Source organism: Salmo trutta, chromosome 5, assembly GCF_901001165.1.
Source record: "Salmo trutta chromosome 5, fSalTru1.1, whole genome shotgun sequence".
NCBI classification, from domain to species: Eukaryota; Metazoa; Chordata; class Actinopteri; order Salmoniformes; family Salmonidae; genus Salmo; species Salmo trutta.
The window spans coordinates 56119825-56136098 of NC_042961.1; the positions used below are offsets into that span (position 1 = coordinate 56119825).

The following is a 16274-nucleotide window of genomic DNA, read 5'->3' on the forward strand; positions in this document are numbered from 1 at the left end:
CATACTTTGAGTTTTACTTAAGTATCAAAAGTATACATTTCAAATTCCCTATAGTAAGCAAACCAGACAACATGGAATTTCTTGATCTAAAAAAATAATTATGGATAGCCAGGGGCACAGTTCAACGCTCCGACAGCATTTCCAAACTAAGCATTTGTGTTTAGTGAGTCTGCCAGATTAGAGGCAGTAGGGATGACTGGGTATTTTCTCTTGATAAGTGCGTGAATTATACAATTTTCTTGTCCTGCTAAGCATTCAAAATGTAACTAGTACTTTTGGGTGTCAGGGAAAATATAAGGAATAACGGTCGTTAAGACACTAACAGCTTACAGACAGTAGGCAATTAAGGTCACAGTTATGAAAACTTAGGACACTAAAGAGGTCTTTCTACTGAGACTGAAAAACACCAAAAGAAAGATACCCAGGGTCCCTGCTCATCTGCGCGAAGGTGCCTTAGGCATGCTGCAAGGAGGCATGAGGACTGCAGATGTGGCCAGGGCAATAAATTGCAATGTTTGTACTGTGAGATGCCTAAGACAGCGCTACTGGGAGACAGGATGGACAGCTGATCATCCTCGCAGTGACAAACCACGTGTAACAACACCTGCACAGGATCGGTACATTCGAACATCACACCTGCGGGACAGGTACAGGATGACAACAACTGCCTGAGTTACACCAGGAACGCACAATCCCTCCATCAGTGCTCAGACTGCTCAATAGGCTGAGAGAGGCTGGAGTGAGGGCTTGTAGGCCTGTTGTAAGGCAGGTCCTCACCAGACATCACCGGCAACAACGTCACCTATGGGCACAAACCCACCATCGCTAGACCAGACAGGACTGGCAAAAAGTGCTCTTCACTGACAAGTTGTGGTTTTGTATCACCAGGGGTGATGGTCGGATTCTCGTTTATCGCACAAGGAATGAGCGTTACACCGAGGCCTGTACTCTGGAGCGGGATCGATTTGGAGTTGGAGGGTCCATCATGGTCTGGGGCGGTGTGTAACAGCATCATCGGACTGAGCTTGTTGTCATAGCAGGCAATCTCAATGCTGTGCGTTACAGGGAAGACATCCTCCTCCCTCATGTGGTACCCTTCCTGCAGGCTCATCCTGACATGACCCTCCAACATGATAATGCCATCAACCATACTGCTCATTCTGTGTGTGATTTCCTGCAAGACAGGAATGTCAGTGTTCTGTCATGGCCAGCGCAGAGCCCGGATCTCAATCCCATTGAGCACGTCTGGGACCTGTTGGATCGGAGGGTGAGGGCTAGGGCCATTACCCCCAGAAATGTTCAGGAACTTGCAGGTGCCTTGGGGGAAGAGTGAGGTAACATCTCATAGCAAGAACTGGCAAATCTGGTGCAGTCCATGAGGAGGAGATGCATTGCAGTACTTAATGCAGCTAGTGGCCACACCAGATACTGACTGTTACTTTTGATTTTGACCCCCCCTTTTCAGGGACACATTATTCAATTTCTGTTAGTCACATGTCTGTGGAACTTGTTCAGTTTATGTCTCAGTTGTTAGATCTTATGTTCATACAAATATTTACACGTTAAGTTTGCTGAAAATAAACACAGTTGACAGTGAGAGGACATTTCTTTTTTGCTGAGTTGACATTATTTTCTTAAGGAATGTAGTGGAGTAAAAGTAAAAGTTGTCAAGAATATAAATAGTAATATACAAATACCCCAAAAAATGACTTAAGTAGTACTTGAAAGTATTTTTACTTAAGTACTTTACACCACTGTATTTGGGAAAAACAAAGCCATTAATGCATACCTTTTTATATGTATTCCAAAATTTTGCTGTAACAATGTCGGATGCCAAGCAGTTGCCGTACCAGGCGGTAATGCAATCAGTCAGGATGCTCTTTGGTGCAGATGTAGAACTTTGAGGATCTGAGGACCCATGCCAAATCTTTTCAGTCTCCTGAGGGGGAATAGGCTTTGTCGTGCCCTCTTCACGACTGTCTTGGTATGTTTGGACCATGATAGTTTGTTGGTGATGTCGACACCAACTAATATGGGTTGTATTTACAATGGTGTTTGTTTCGAAGTGGGACTGAAATAGTTGACAGGACTCATTTTGGGCGTTAGGTATTATTTTATATTTAGGAGCCAGTATTAAAGCAGTCAAATGTGAAGTTGCGGACAGCATCAGCCGACTTCAGGAACTGGTCTCTCAAAAAAACTAATATGGGTTGTATTTACAATGGTGTTTGTTCTTCACTGGTTGCCCTTTTCTTGTTGGTGATGTCGACACCAAAACTAATCTAATGATGACTAACGTCGTTTGCTTTGGTAATGTTCACCATAAAACAACAACTGAGAGATGTGATGGGCAATTTCTGCTCCACTCTAGGTTCGAATAGCACACCTTTGAGGTAGGTCTGTTATAAAAACACGTTACACGTTACTCTCAACCTGCTCCACTACAGCCCCGTCGATGAGAATGGGGCCGTGCTCGGTCCTCCTTTTCCTGTAGTCCACAATCATCTCCTTTGTCTTGATCACGTTGAAGGAGAGGTTGTTGGCTTGTCACCACACGGCCAGGTCTCTGACCTCCTCCCTATAGTCTGTCTCATCGTTGTCGGTGATCAGGCCGACCACTGTTGTGTCAACGGCAAACTTAATGATGGTGTTGAAGTCGTGCTTGGCCATGTATTCATGCGTGAACAGTGTTGAGGATCAGCGTGGCAGATGTGTTGTTACCTACCCTTACCACCTGGGTGCGGCCCATCAGGAAGTCAAGGGTCCAGTTGCAGAGGGAGGTGTTTAGTCCCAGGGTCCTTAGCTTACATTAAAAAATAAAATAAGAGTTTTAAATATATATGAAAGACAACAAAAATACTCTTTACACACTTTCATATTCTTATATGCGCTGTGATACAATATGTTTTTTGAAATGTTTTTTTAACGCTAAACTTTATTTTTTGCCTGACTAACCTCTGGTGGCAGAGCATTCCACAATAACATGGCTCAATACATAACTGAGCGACTCATTAATTCTGTTTTTGGTTTGGGTACCTTGAAGAAACCCATAGTGGTGTGTCTGGGGTATGTACAGTATGTCTGTTTGTAGTTTATGCAAATAGATTATACAAGTAGTTAGTCATTTTCAACAGACAAATGTTTCTTAAAAAGACTAGAGGAGAAGTATTGAATTTCTCCTCAACCATGAAAGACTATCATGCATGTTGATGTTAGTTCTGTATGTGCAGTTCAGGCGTGCTGCTTTGCTAGGTCTTCCTTTGCAAAACATGGGCTATATTACCAGACAGTCATGAAGATGGGACAATATCTATTCAATTCAATTCAATGTTAGGACTTTATTGGCATGGGAAACATATGTTAACATTGCCAAAGCAAGTGAAGTAGATAATAAACAAAAGTGAAATAAACAATAAAAATTAACAGTAAACACTCACAGAAGTTCCAAAAGAATAAAGACATTTCAAATGTCATATTATGTATATACAGAGTGCTGTAACGATGTGCAAATAGTCAAAGTACAAACGGGAAAATAAAAAAACTAATATGGGTTGTATTTACAATGGTGTTTGTTCTTCACTGGTTGCCCTTTTCTTGTGGCAACAGGTCACAAATCTTGCTGCTGTGATGGCACACTGTGGTATTTCACCCAGTATATATGGGAGTTTATCAAAATTGGGTTTGTTTTTTTGAATTCTTTGTGGATCTGTGTAACCTGAGGGAAGTATGTGTCTCTAATATGGTCATACATTGGGCAGGAGGTTAGGAAGTGCAGCTCAGCTTCTACCTCATTTTTTGGGCAGTGTGCACATAGCCTGTCTTCTCTTTAGAGAAGGCGGTCTTTCTCAGCAGTAAGGCTATATGCTCACTGTCTGTATATAGTCACAATATCAATATCACAGGCTGAACAACTAGTCAGTTGATCTTTGTGTCAAAAACGTGTAACGTGTTTTTATAACAGACCTATCTCTCCCCATCTTCACAGGAATTTTGTCAATATGACTTGACCATGATAACTGAACATACAATGTTACTCCTCAAAGGTGTGCTATTCGAACCTAGAGTGGAGCAGAAATTGCCCATCACATCTCTCAGTTGTTGTTTTATGGTGAACATTACCAAAGCAAACGACGTTAGTCATCATTAGATTAGTTTTATCTCCATGACTAAAAACAGAGGGTAGTCTCGGTAAGTGATGATGCTTTATTAACTGAATTATGTTATCCCACATAAACTGAAGCAGTATACGTTGCGAAAATAGGAGACGCCATCTAATGCCGCTTTCAAATATTTGTCGGAACTTGTAGGACATTTTCGACTTGTTGATTCGTTGAACGCGGCACATGTATAACTACAACCAGTTATCAAGTCGAACATTTCCAAATGTCCTAGATCCGACAAGCGCTTGAACGCGGCATAATTATTACTTCAATTTGCGAAAGGAAGATATAGTGACGTGCAGACTTGTGCGGGGCTCTGGTCATATGGTTTGTTTCACATGAACTAGCCCTGGATCGGTTTAAGAATTCTTATTCTTGAATGAGATTTTCTAACAGGACCAAAAACGCTGTTCTGAGATCAGTGTCCGAGCGCGCTCAATGTTGCAAAGGAAATACCCAATGAAAACCGACATTAAGACTGCTTTTGCCCAATAGCTACATGCAATGGGAGGGTTATGCACTATATCCCGCCTGCTTGTGTGCAAATAAACGCGATTATGCTGTCAATCGCTTACTTAATGACGTATGAATTAGCCAATGATATGTCATAGTGGGTGGAGTCACATTTGATTGACATGGTGCTGCTGCAATGAAATCGCTAGTTTGCTCATCACGTTGACGTATATATAAGGTTCCTACCACATTCTCATCCTTTGTGATAATGTCGGCTGAGTATGAAGATAGGTAAGGAATGAACGCATATAGTGTGCAATGTATTGCGTAATATTGTTTAAGTTGTGAATTTAAATAGAACAATATGTGTTTTCCTAACGCATGTGATCTGAAAATGTATGCAATGTTTGAAGAGAAATTGTTGCGCGTGTTTGTTTACAGTCGCTAGCATATTACGGGCTAGCCAGTTAATGTTAATTTAGTTAATGTTAGCTCGTTTAAAGGTCCATCGACCCGGCTTTTTGTGAACTTTATACTTATCTGTAACGTCGAAAGACAGCGTTTTGTTGTCAATGATATAAAAGCTGGTGATTTGGGAAACATGGGGTAGGTTTGATTTGAAAACCGCTGCCAGATCGTTAGCCCAATTTGCTAATTTTCAGTGCGAGATGCGGCGGTGCCGGTTTCTCCGCATACACTTGAGTGACGATTTTCAAGCCTGGTCTAGGCCTTCCCGGAATACCGCCCGATGTGTTAATCTAGTATTGATAAGCCCTACTTTTGAAAATACGACAACCTATTTATCTTGTTCAGGGCAACATGGTAGCAAATTACAGGTCAGCTGGATGGAGAGTGCAGGGGGAAATTTCACGCACATGGTCGTCGTAGTTAACGGTACTTCGAGAAAATGGCAGGCCTTATGATAAAGATGGCATGATTTACGTTTGCTATGTTTTTTCTGACCTACTTAGCACACCGGACACGACTAGTGTGTTCAAAAAATGGTCGCGATGTGATATAGATTAAGCTGCCAAATAAATCGAAAAGGGGCTCTACTTTGGGCCTAGTTGGCTGTCTAGCAAGCTAATCCTAGTTTGACACGTATATGTAAACCAGGTACCTACCAATCGTTTTCATGGTGCTTCATTTCAGTAGGAAAATACATTACTCTGCTGTTCAATAACAGACAATGTTATTCAGATTACTTTTTTACAACTAATTTTGTATATTCAAACGGTAACGCATGCTGTTATCCTGCCAGCTATCACCAGCATTCAGGCCGTGAAAAACGACCATCTTGAAATGGCGGCTTTGTAGACCATGGGACTTTCTCTAAGAAAATGCCGCGCCCCCCTCGACGTTATCTACAGAACTCTCTAGTGTGCAAATCTGCTGTTCGGCAATACTATTAACGCTTCTGAAAAGTTTAGCTGACTTATTCTAAAGCTTTTCTGGTAGATATTACTGTCATCACCAAAAACATATTATTACTGGGACGTGTAGGCTAACGATATTTCTCGACATCTTTTAAAGCTATAATATGCCAGCTTTAGATTGTAAAGCATAGGATTTCCCTGGTGTCATTATAGCTTGGATATTTGTTAATAATGACCATCTACTGCTGTTAAATTTCAGACCTCCCAGAGACAATGGCCCAGAGGGCATGGAGCCAGATGGGATCATTGAGGTGTGTATTGCTTCTCTGACAACTTCTACATTGGATGTGAAAGACTAGCTAGATACGCAATAGCTCCACTTATAACTCGATAATGTGAGCAATCTGACTAATTAAATGCAAACACTGTACATGCTTAGATGGTCAAGATACTGTGTAATGAGGCGTACCTTGCTAACTGGATTCCAGAAGCTCCAATGTATGAAGTTAGCTGTGTAGAGTTGCTGAAGGATGGCTGTCCTATTTAGTTTCAGGGGAACGTATTGGCTCACCAGTGGTTTTTACACTGGATAAGGTTGTCTGCTAACTTACCGTAATGTGGATGTCTATTCTTCCCTCATCCTACAGAGCAACTGGAATGAGATAGTGGACAGTTTTGATGAGATGAACCTTGGCGAGAAGCTGCTCAGGGGAATCTATGCCTATGGTTTTGAGAAACCCTCCGCTATCCAGCAGAGGGCCATCCTCCCTTGTATCAAGGGTGAGTACTCAACCACACCCACTTTTCAGGTGCTTAGGCATAATGGTAAAATACGGAATCTAAGCCTCATGGGATCATTCAAAACATCCGAACAGGGAACTTGCCATGTCAATACAGCATGGTCACTACAGTGACTGCAATTTTCTTAGCTCGTCAGCTTGTAAGACGGCTAACGGTCACTTAAACTGAAGGTACTAAAAGTGCCTTAGTCTTTACTTCTGCTTGTTGACTTCATGCCCCCTGTCAACTGGGCAAGGCAGTGTCCTCTAATGGCACTGAGTCTTATATCTGGCAGGGGAAGAGAATCAGTCCATGTTCATCCCAGCCAGCTCTGCTCAGTGAGGAATAGGCTGGTTCATGCTATGGGCACAGATGACATACACTAGTCACATTTAGTTCATTTTGGCATAAGTAGCTTATATTTACTGCCTTATTGAAACAACTCTGAAAGCAAACTGGTATTGGTTGGAGGAGTTGACATAACCAATGCTTTTTGCTAGAATGTTAACACTCAAAGAGTAACAGTTTAGTAAACCTACCACTAAATCAGCCTGTGTATGACCTTTATTTATATGTTGAGCTTGACATTCTTGTCTGTCTCCAGGTTATGATGTGATTGCACAGGCTCAGTCTGGTACTGGGAAGACTGCGACCTTTGCCATCTCCATCCTGCAGCAGATTGACATGGAGCTGAAGGGCACACAGGCCCTGGTCCTGGCTCCCACCAGAGAGTTGGCTCAGCAGGTGTGTTGACAAGGGAGGAGAGGGGATGAGCTGGACAATAAAAGGAATTAAAAACAAATGGGTAATGTTCACATCTCTAGCATGAAACTGTTGCATTTCTTGTCCTGTGGTCCTATATCCAAGAATTGCAATTGAAGTAACTTTGGTAGGTTTAGTTTCTGTCTTATCAGTGACTGCTTTTAAGACATGCCACAAAGCTAACTTTGGTTTGGCCTGGGTTTAAGTAGCTGCCACTGAAACCAGCAGGAGGTGTCTAGCTTTCAAATGTAAATGGCTGACATTTTGCTAACCCTAGGTCAACCCTAAGAAGTGTCACACAATTCTAAACTCGGGACTTCTTGTGTTTGTTGACCTCATTAACCCCCCCCTGTCAACTGGGCAAGGCAGTGTCCTCTAATGGCACTGAGTCTTATATCTGGCAGGGGAAGAGAATCAGTCCATGTTCATCCCAGCCAGCTCTGCTCAGTGAGGAATAGGCTGGTTCATGCTATGGGCACAGATGTATCATGTGCTTCCAACATAGCGTTGAGAGGTTTTGATGTGGAAAATAAGTGGCAGTCTAACAAAGTACAGTGTCTTGAGTAAAGAAAACAACCCCGCTATAGTGTGAAACCGTTCTATTTCTCCCCTGATTGTTCACTTGAACTTCACTATAATATCTCTTCCTCCCCTCAATAGATCCAGAAGGTCATCCTGGCCCTGGGTGACTACATGGGAGCCTCCTGCCATGCCTGTATTGGAGGGACCAACGTCCGTAACGAGGTCACCAAGCTGCAGGCTGAGGCCCCTCACATAGTGGTGGGGACCCCTGGTCGCGTGTTTGATATGTTGAACCGCAAATACCTGGGTAAGTAGGTGTTAAACCATTGTTTAATTGACCATCAATGGCTGAATTTCTGCTTGATGTGAGGCTTTTAAGAAGTACTTTAATACGTGTTATCCAACTCACCACATGTAGTAGTTGACCAATACCTAGTGTAGCGGGAACATCAATGGTTTGTTGCGCATTTTGTTCCTTAGTAGCACCCAGGTTTGCAGTTCATGATAAGACCTTTCTTTGCTTGACGGGGTAGTATTGTAGAGCTGTATAATGATGAAATCCATGCGTGTCAACTGACTCTAGAATCCCCCTGAGTGTTCTAGTTCTACCACTCAGCGTTCTGTTGGCTGGTGTGTTCTGGACCTCAGGGCTCTGGACCTCATGATCAGATTCCACACTGGCTGAATACAGTATTTTTCAATCACTCAGAACTTGGTTTGCACGTAGTAAAGGCATTGAGTCAGATGGTTCACTGGGCATTTGTCCTCATTTTATCCCTTCTGCTATGAATGTAGTAGTGATAATACCAGTGAAGAATGAAGTGACTACTTGTAGATGCATTTTTAATGTTGCGTTACTCCACCTTGCCTCCATGCAGCCTCCAAGAACATCAAGATGTTTGTGCTGGATGAGGCTGATGAGATGTTGAGTCGTGGTTTCAAGGACCAGATCTACGAGATCTTCCAGAAGCTCCCCACCAGCACGCAGGTATGTCGTTCTGACCTGTACTCACCCCAACCCACCAGCACTGTTACACCCATCTGTAGTAACTAGAGCTCAAATCTGATTGGAATTAACTTTAATTGACATTTGGATCTGGTTTTTCCTCTAGCTTGAAATATTTTCCATGGTGGTCATTTGTAAAGTGCACTGTCTTAAGGACATTTAGTTAGCTTGCATAAGTCACTTATTACACCTTTCAGCTAACTGATCTGTAGGACAGGCTTAACTGCATTGCTGTGTACTTTGCTTTTAGTTATGAACTTGCTTCAGTTTAACTGCTCTCCACAGTGAAGGGCCTCAGTCCCAACCCATAACTTATTAGCCGTTTACAACTTAGTCACCGGTTGCCCAACTTTCAGTTTACAACGGTTCGGCACACCAGTCACTCCTGTGGGTGTGGTTGGCATTGCCTCTTCCCTGAGGTTGAACTGTTGTAGACTTCAAGGAACTTTCCATTTGATGCCATTTCTCGTGTGAAAGTCCATTCTCTGCCCTTGCTCCTCCGAGACCCAGAAACGGTGGTAGTGTCTACTTGTTAGTAGGTGAATGGAAGAGTTCTCCCCTACAAGATAAGCATGACTAACCTTGTAAGGTGGCTATCGGTCCTTCGGAAGCGGTTTGATCAGCCACACCCCCTTGAATCAACTTTTGTTTTGTCTCTAAGTAGAATAGTTTATCTAAAATGCCTTGCTTGATTTGTTTAAAATCACTTTTGGGACCTACCATCTTGACAAAGGCGCCTAGTGATTTCACTCTCCCGCTCCTCGATTACCTTTGACCTTTTTCAAAGGGAGGCGGGAGGACTCGGGCGTTAAGCAAATACAATTGACAAAAGGCCATTGACTTAAACACATCTTACAACCCTTTATCGTTCCTGTTACATCAAGTAGTTAAACATGACCTTTAACCTCTGACACCCCTCTAGGTGGTTCTGCTGTCTGCCACCATGCCCCAGGATGTCCTGGAGGTCACCAAGAAGTTCATGCGTGAGCCAATCCGCATCCTGGTCAAGAAGGAGGAGCTCACCCTGGAGGGTATCCGCCAGTTCTACATCAATGTGGAGAAAGAGGTGTGCATTGCCCTTAGGCACAGATCTAAGATCAGTTGGGGAGCTTAGGTTTGGGTGGTCTGAGTACGTTTCCTTTAGGCACAGATCTAAGATCAGTTGGGGAGCTAAGGTTTGGGTGGTCTGAGTACGTTTCCTTTAGGCACAGATCTAAGATCAGTTGGGGAGCTTAGGTTTGGGTGGTCTGAGTACGTTTCCTTTAGGCACAGATCTAAGATGGGGTTGCATTTGGTCCAATATCTCGCTAGAATTCATTTAGCCTGTTTTCTTACGAGCTAGTTGAGTACATCCTATGGCTGCGCTGCCTTCAATCCCGAGGTGTTACATTTCAGTAATGTAGCAGAATCTTATCTGGAGTAACTTCAACCGAAGACTACTACATTACATGCATTAAATTACACTTTCAAAATGGCTGCAGTAATCCAATGGGGGGGTGGCTAATTTTGCTGAAACTCATGCATGTCAACTGATCCCAGAACCCCCTGAGCCTCCCGTTGGCGTTCTGTCAGCTGGTTGTTACCACAGGCTCTCTGGGTGTGATCTGACTGTAAAGCTGCGAATGGCACACCTTCATGATTTACTGTCCTGCCAAAGACTTTCCTCTTGTGAGATTTTGGCTCATAGATAAGTTGGACTAGGGTAGAGAAGTCTGAGTGGAAATATTGGGTGGTAAATCATCTGTTTTGAGATGTTCTATACTTCTCTTTGGCCATTTGTACCTAATCTTGCAAGACTAAATGATACTAAAGCTACTTCTGATCAGACGATATCCATATTGTGTAAGGTTATCCTTGTGAGTGACTAAACTCACATCCTTGACTGCATAGTCATCTAACCCATTCTCAATGTCTCCCCTCTACCAGGAGTGGAAGCTTGACACCCTGTGTGATCTCTATGAGACCCTGACAATCACCCAGGCTGTGATCTTCATCAATACTAGGAGGAAGGTGGACTGGCTCACTGAGAAGATGCATGCCAGGGATTTTACTGTGTCCGCTCTGGTAAGACGAGGACCCTTTTGACTAACCTGTAAGGTTGGATAGAGGGCACCACCATGCATCGCTGCTGTAATGTTGAGTGTGCCCTCTATTCAGTTCTATGGGCTGACCTGACTACTCTAGCTGTGGCTATGAAATCTCTAGCAAGAGTAAGGAACCCCCTTTGAACTTGAGATTTCTTAGGCTTCAGCCATAGCATGAATATAACTTGAACCTTATGCTACAGACTAAATGCTGGAGAATTTAAGCTGTAACGGTTTCATTTACGGTTATTTTAGATTAAGGCGCTGCGTGGTCAATTCAACATCTGCATTGGCCGTGCAGCATTTACGGTGATACAGCCTCTGCAGAAGTCAGGGCATTCCTGCTTCAGCTTCACGGAGCTGTTGTCAAGGGAGCTTGTTTATACAGGACCTCTTGCCCCCACCTACAGTCAACCAATCATGTCAATGCGGAATTATATGGAGTCCTTAGCCTTGTTACAATATTTGGGAGGCGCAATGCAGTACCGAGCTTAATTTGGTGTCTGTGTGCCTCCGGAGGCTCCACAATTACTTCACACCCTCCATACGGAGTCTCAAACATCTCAGATCAAGCTTAAATTGGCTCTAAGATCTGTGGCCCAGGCACAAGGCAATCAAAGTAATGTCCATAAGTGTAGTCTGATTTCCTTAATGTAACTATGTCAAGGTGGGGTTGTCCCATACAACTAGTGTGCACGTCAAGTCAATGGGGTCAGAATTCTATTTATACCATCTGACTTCATGCCCCCTGTCAACTGGGCAAGGCAGTGTCCTCTAATGGCACTGAGTCTTATATCTGGCAGGGGAAGAGAATCAGTCCATGTTCATCCCAGCCAGCTCTGCTCAGTGAGGAATAGGCTGGTTCATGCTATGGGCACAGATGACAAACTTATTATTATTTTCACATTGTGTATAGCATTTTGACAACCTAGTCAAGGCCATCGTGGCATTACCACACCAATGATAGTCTACAATATCCAAACTGGACCCAGAGTCTAAAGGAATCTCTCATACCCATGTCTTATGCATTCATATGATTTGTAGCTCATGTCTGATCTCTTCCAGCACGGAGACATGGACCAGAAGGAGAGGGACTTGATCATGAGGGAGTTCCGTTCAGGCTCCAGCAGGGTTCTCATCACCACTGACCTGCTGGTAAGTCCCTTCCTGTTAATGGTGTCCCCCACCCACTCCCTGTTAATTTGGGCCTAGATTTATCCTACCAGCTTGGTCTTTGGTAGTGAATCTAGTCTGCTCTCCAGTGACTGGCCTCAAAGTCCCAACTCATGACTTATTAGCGGTTTACAACCCTTCTCTAATGTAATGTCTGTTTCCTTGTTGACTGACTATGCAAAACATGTGCATCCTCTTACGCTTTGTCACCAGTCGAAGTACAGCGCTAATGAGTGATTATTCCCTCGGTCTCTGTCCTGCTCCAGGCCAGAGGTATTGATGTCCAGCAGGTGTCCCTGGTCATCAACTATGATCTGCCCACCAATAGGGAGAACTACATCCACAGGTGACTACAACTCCAATTCCCAGAAGGCAGAGTTAGATTTGGGAACATTATGATCCATGCAGAGCAATATATTAACACCAGGGTGGTGCATGTTTGATATGCGCCTACATATATCTGACTTTGTAGGTGGTACCTCTTGTTGCTTCATACCATTATGAACGTGCTCAAGCGACAGTGTGGTGTGCCCTAAAGTTCTGACACCCTCAGTCATTCTGGACAGAGGCCAACGACTGTAGCCTGAAGTACACTGCCATCGCTAAAGTAGTCAAATATTACTTATGAAACAACTTTGCCAGCATTGGCATCAGTTTTACTTTAGACTGGTGTCAATGTTGTGCTAGCAAATTGTCAAATGGATCACTAATGGTGTGCTCCACTCAAATATTATACACTAAAATGATCAGGTTTTCCTAACTTCTTTTCAATGTCATTGTATTTCCAAGCCACTGAAATGCACTTGATAATCATCAGCGCTCATTGATTAGAATGCTCAGTCGTGCATCTGCAACCATGAATAGTAAGTGTAGGTTTCTAGAGCTGTATAATGATGAAATCCATGCGTGTCAACTGACTCTAGAACCCCCTGAGTGTTCTAGTTCTACCACTCAGCGTTCTGTTGGTTGGTGTGTTCTGGACCTCAGTGCTCTGGACCTCATGATCAGATTCCACACTGGCTGAATACAGCGTATTTGATGGAAGTTGAGATTCCTTTCCATGTTCTCTAACAATGCATTTAGTGGAGTATACTGGGTAGAATTACAGAATTGGGAAAACGACTGGGTAAATGTGAACTGTCAATGGTTCCAGATAATGGGTTGAACTGATCTCTTGTCCAGTAGCACCAAGCAGCTCCTCTACATGCAGCAGGTCCATTTCAACTACATGTCAACCAAAAGAGATGAAACTAAATATCCAACCTAAACCCTCCATTCTATCTGGTCAGGATTGGTCGAGGGGGTCGTTTTGGCCGCAAGGGAGTTGCCATCAACATGGTTACTGAGGAGGACAAGCGCACGCTGAGGGACATCGAGACGTTCTACAACACCACTGTTGAGGAGATGCCCATGAACGTGGCTGACCTCATCTAGATTCTGGATGACTACCTTCTGTCCCCCCCTCTCTAATCCCCTTGGCTTCAACAAACCCAATATCCCCCTCCAATTGGTTAAAATAACGATCACTCAGATCCTGGAGCCCTCCCCCTCTTGACCTGAAATCCAATCCGATCCTATTTCACCTTTGATTCCCATCCTTGTGATTGAATACCGACTGGTGTTCAAACCCATTACAAATGATTTTGCTCTTACACTGGGGGTTCTGTCTTGTCCTCATAGCCCTTTACACTCTGTTAAGTCTAGTATAGCTTACTTAAGTTCTACCCCACCCACACCTCTTTCCAAAGTCAAAAATGCATTGTCGATGGGTTTGTTCCTCTGGTTTTTAAACCCCTGAGATGGTTCTAAATGATTGGCTGCCAAGAACTAAAGACTGAACTTTAGAACTGATACTAGGTGATAAGTTAACTCCCCATAGAGTTTGATAGAGGGCACATGCATCTTTGCCGTAATGGCTTTTGTGCATTTTAGTTATTTAGCAGATGCTCTTATCCAGAGCGTCTTACAGGAGCAATTTCTGTTAAGTGCCTTGCTCAAGGGCATGTCGGCATATTTTTTTTCAGTTGTGTTGGGCCAGTAATCTAAAGGTTGCTGGTAACGCTCTTAACCGCCTGCCGTCTGTGCCCTCTATTTAACTTCATGGACTGACCTGACCACCTTAGTTGTGGTTGTCTACTCTTTACCCCCAATTGATGCAACTGAATGGCATTTGTGTATAATGTTGGGAAGTGACTAGCTTTTAGTTAGGGTGACTCTCTGGCTGCATCTGACTCTGCACCATATTCCCTATATACTGCACTATGTAGGCTACAGGGTGCAATTTTGGACGCGGCCTCACTATTGTGATGTGCTTCATTGATCTTCAGTAAGTGTGCGACTATAAAATTACTATTGACCTTTTTTTTGGGGGGGGGGGGCTTGGAGAAGTTATTACTTACAGAATAGTACTTCCGAAAAGACTACAATGTATCCAACAAACTGAAATTGGTATCCAACTCGTCTTGGGAGGTGGGTTTTAAAGGGGTTCAAGGAGCATCATCTTCAACAAATAAAATGTAGAGAAGTGATCATGAATGAGTATGAAATGTTTCCTTGATCCTGATCTCTGCTGTGTGATTCTCTTGTTTATACTTTCTTTATCCTTTTGTATAGTCCCAAGTTGCGGTAGCATTATTTTAGTTTGAGGCCTGTCGTGTATTGATGGGGTGACTGCTGCTCAAGGCAGAAAATTGTGACATTCCAACTTTTCCCAAAAATTCCCAGATTTTCCAGCAATCGCGGTTGGAAGGGTTCTGCAGCCTTAGATCCAGCTATGCCTTGTTTCCAATGGTCACAAACCCGGTTGTGAGGATTTTACGCTTCACAGGCTATTTCCTTTAGTTTACGATTTTCTTTCCAGAAAGATTAGATTTGAAAGGGTGTCACTTTTGTAACCTACCTCACCAAACTGTTGGAGAGGTCTTTATACGAAGGGCCGACCTACAAATGATGGCGATTGTCTTTTTATTTTTTCGTTTTATAAAATTGCCTGTCACTGGGTGGGTGGGAAAAGGAATGTGCAGAGTTATTGCTTGGTCAGTGCTATTTTTTAACTGAATTTATTAAAGGAAATGTGATGTTAACATTTTTTTTTGAGACAGAAGCCGTGTACCAACTTTTCTACATTGGGTTCTGTATAGTATTTATTTTAATGGTCTTAAATAAAATAAAGGTATTTCTCCTTTTTAACAAGAACTATGGTTGAAGTTGCATTCGTGTCCATTTTCACACATTAGGTTGTCAAAATAGTCATTCGAATAATATTCCTGGTGTTAGTTTGTTCATCTGCTTTCACATATTTAGGTTAAGCCATAGACATTGGCTCTGTCCTGTTATGGTGAGCATGGGCAGCTCCATTGAGGCCAACTATCTTGAAGTACAGTTCCACTGAGTCGGTGAACTGAAAGGGTGCCTACTGCAAGTGTTTGAACAGGTATAAAGCCAAGGTTGGTGACTGACTGCCACCTGCAGTTATGGGATGTTTACGAGTATAAATCATTGGCTGATCCTAATGACCTGGATGGAGTTGTGATCCCTCCTTAATTCATAGGAAGTCCCACCCAGTTTAACTTCAACGGTGAAATAATTGTGGCGCTGCCTATGATGAAACAGGCTTTTGGGTACAAGTCTTAAGGTAAGCATATTTCACAAATCTTTAGATGTCCTTGGTTACAAACTGGTACTGTTCAAAATCAAGTAAATCATGCTTCAAGATGCATTCATATGTACTTAAACAACTTGTCACATGTTTTGTAGACAACAGGTGTAATATACAGTGATAAGCTTACATACTGGTCCTTTTCCAACAACGCAGTTAGATTTAATAATCACGTCACACATTTAGACAGCTCAAATTGTCCTAAAAAAACATCCTACCATTGAGATGATCGTGATAAATCTTAATTGATAGAGCTGACGGTGGATTACACAAACTGGTACTGTTTAACATGGCCACAAG

General features: G+C 43.0%; 1 protein-coding gene and 3 non-coding genes across 4 annotated transcripts; all 4 read left to right on the forward strand.

The window, feature by feature from the left end:
• The first annotated feature begins 4844 nt into the window (after nt 1–4844).
• LOC115194598 (eukaryotic initiation factor 4A-I) lies at nt 4845–15511 on the forward strand. Its single transcript, XM_029754440.1, has 11 exons — nt 4845–4904; nt 6249–6300; nt 6637–6769; nt 7374–7513; nt 8192–8360; nt 8932–9041; nt 9982–10125; nt 10986–11123; nt 12209–12298; nt 12583–12662; nt 13606–15511. Exons 1-11 carry the CDS (start codon nt 4882–4884, stop codon nt 13748–13750), a joined length of 1224 nt encoding a protein of 407 aa, XP_029610300.1. The 5' UTR covers nt 4845–4881; the 3' UTR covers nt 13751–15511.
• Nucleotides 8599–8742, forward strand: LOC115195064 (small nucleolar RNA SNORD10). The gene has a single exon (XR_003878602.1). It is a non-coding gene; the product is annotated as a small nucleolar RNA SNORD10 (small nucleolar RNA).
• On the forward strand, nt 10559–10686 carry LOC115195067 (small nucleolar RNA SNORD10). Its single transcript, XR_003878604.1, has one exon. It is a non-coding gene; the product is annotated as a small nucleolar RNA SNORD10 (small nucleolar RNA).
• LOC115195066 (small nucleolar RNA SNORD10) lies at nt 13202–13344 on the forward strand. The gene has a single exon (XR_003878603.1). It is a non-coding gene; the product is annotated as a small nucleolar RNA SNORD10 (small nucleolar RNA).
• Nucleotides 15512–16274: the final 763 nt, after the last annotated feature.

Coding starts and splice junctions, on each gene's coding strand:
- LOC115194598 (XM_029754440.1), top strand. CDS start 4,882: ATGTCGGCTGAGTATGAAGATAG. Junction 6,770..7,373: donor CATCCTCCCTTGTATCAAGG/GTGAGTACTCAA, acceptor GTCTGTCTCCAG/GTTATGATGTGATTGCACAG. Junction 12,299..12,582: donor TCATCACCACTGACCTGCTG/GTAAGTCCCTTC, acceptor GTCCTGCTCCAG/GCCAGAGGTATTGATGTCCA.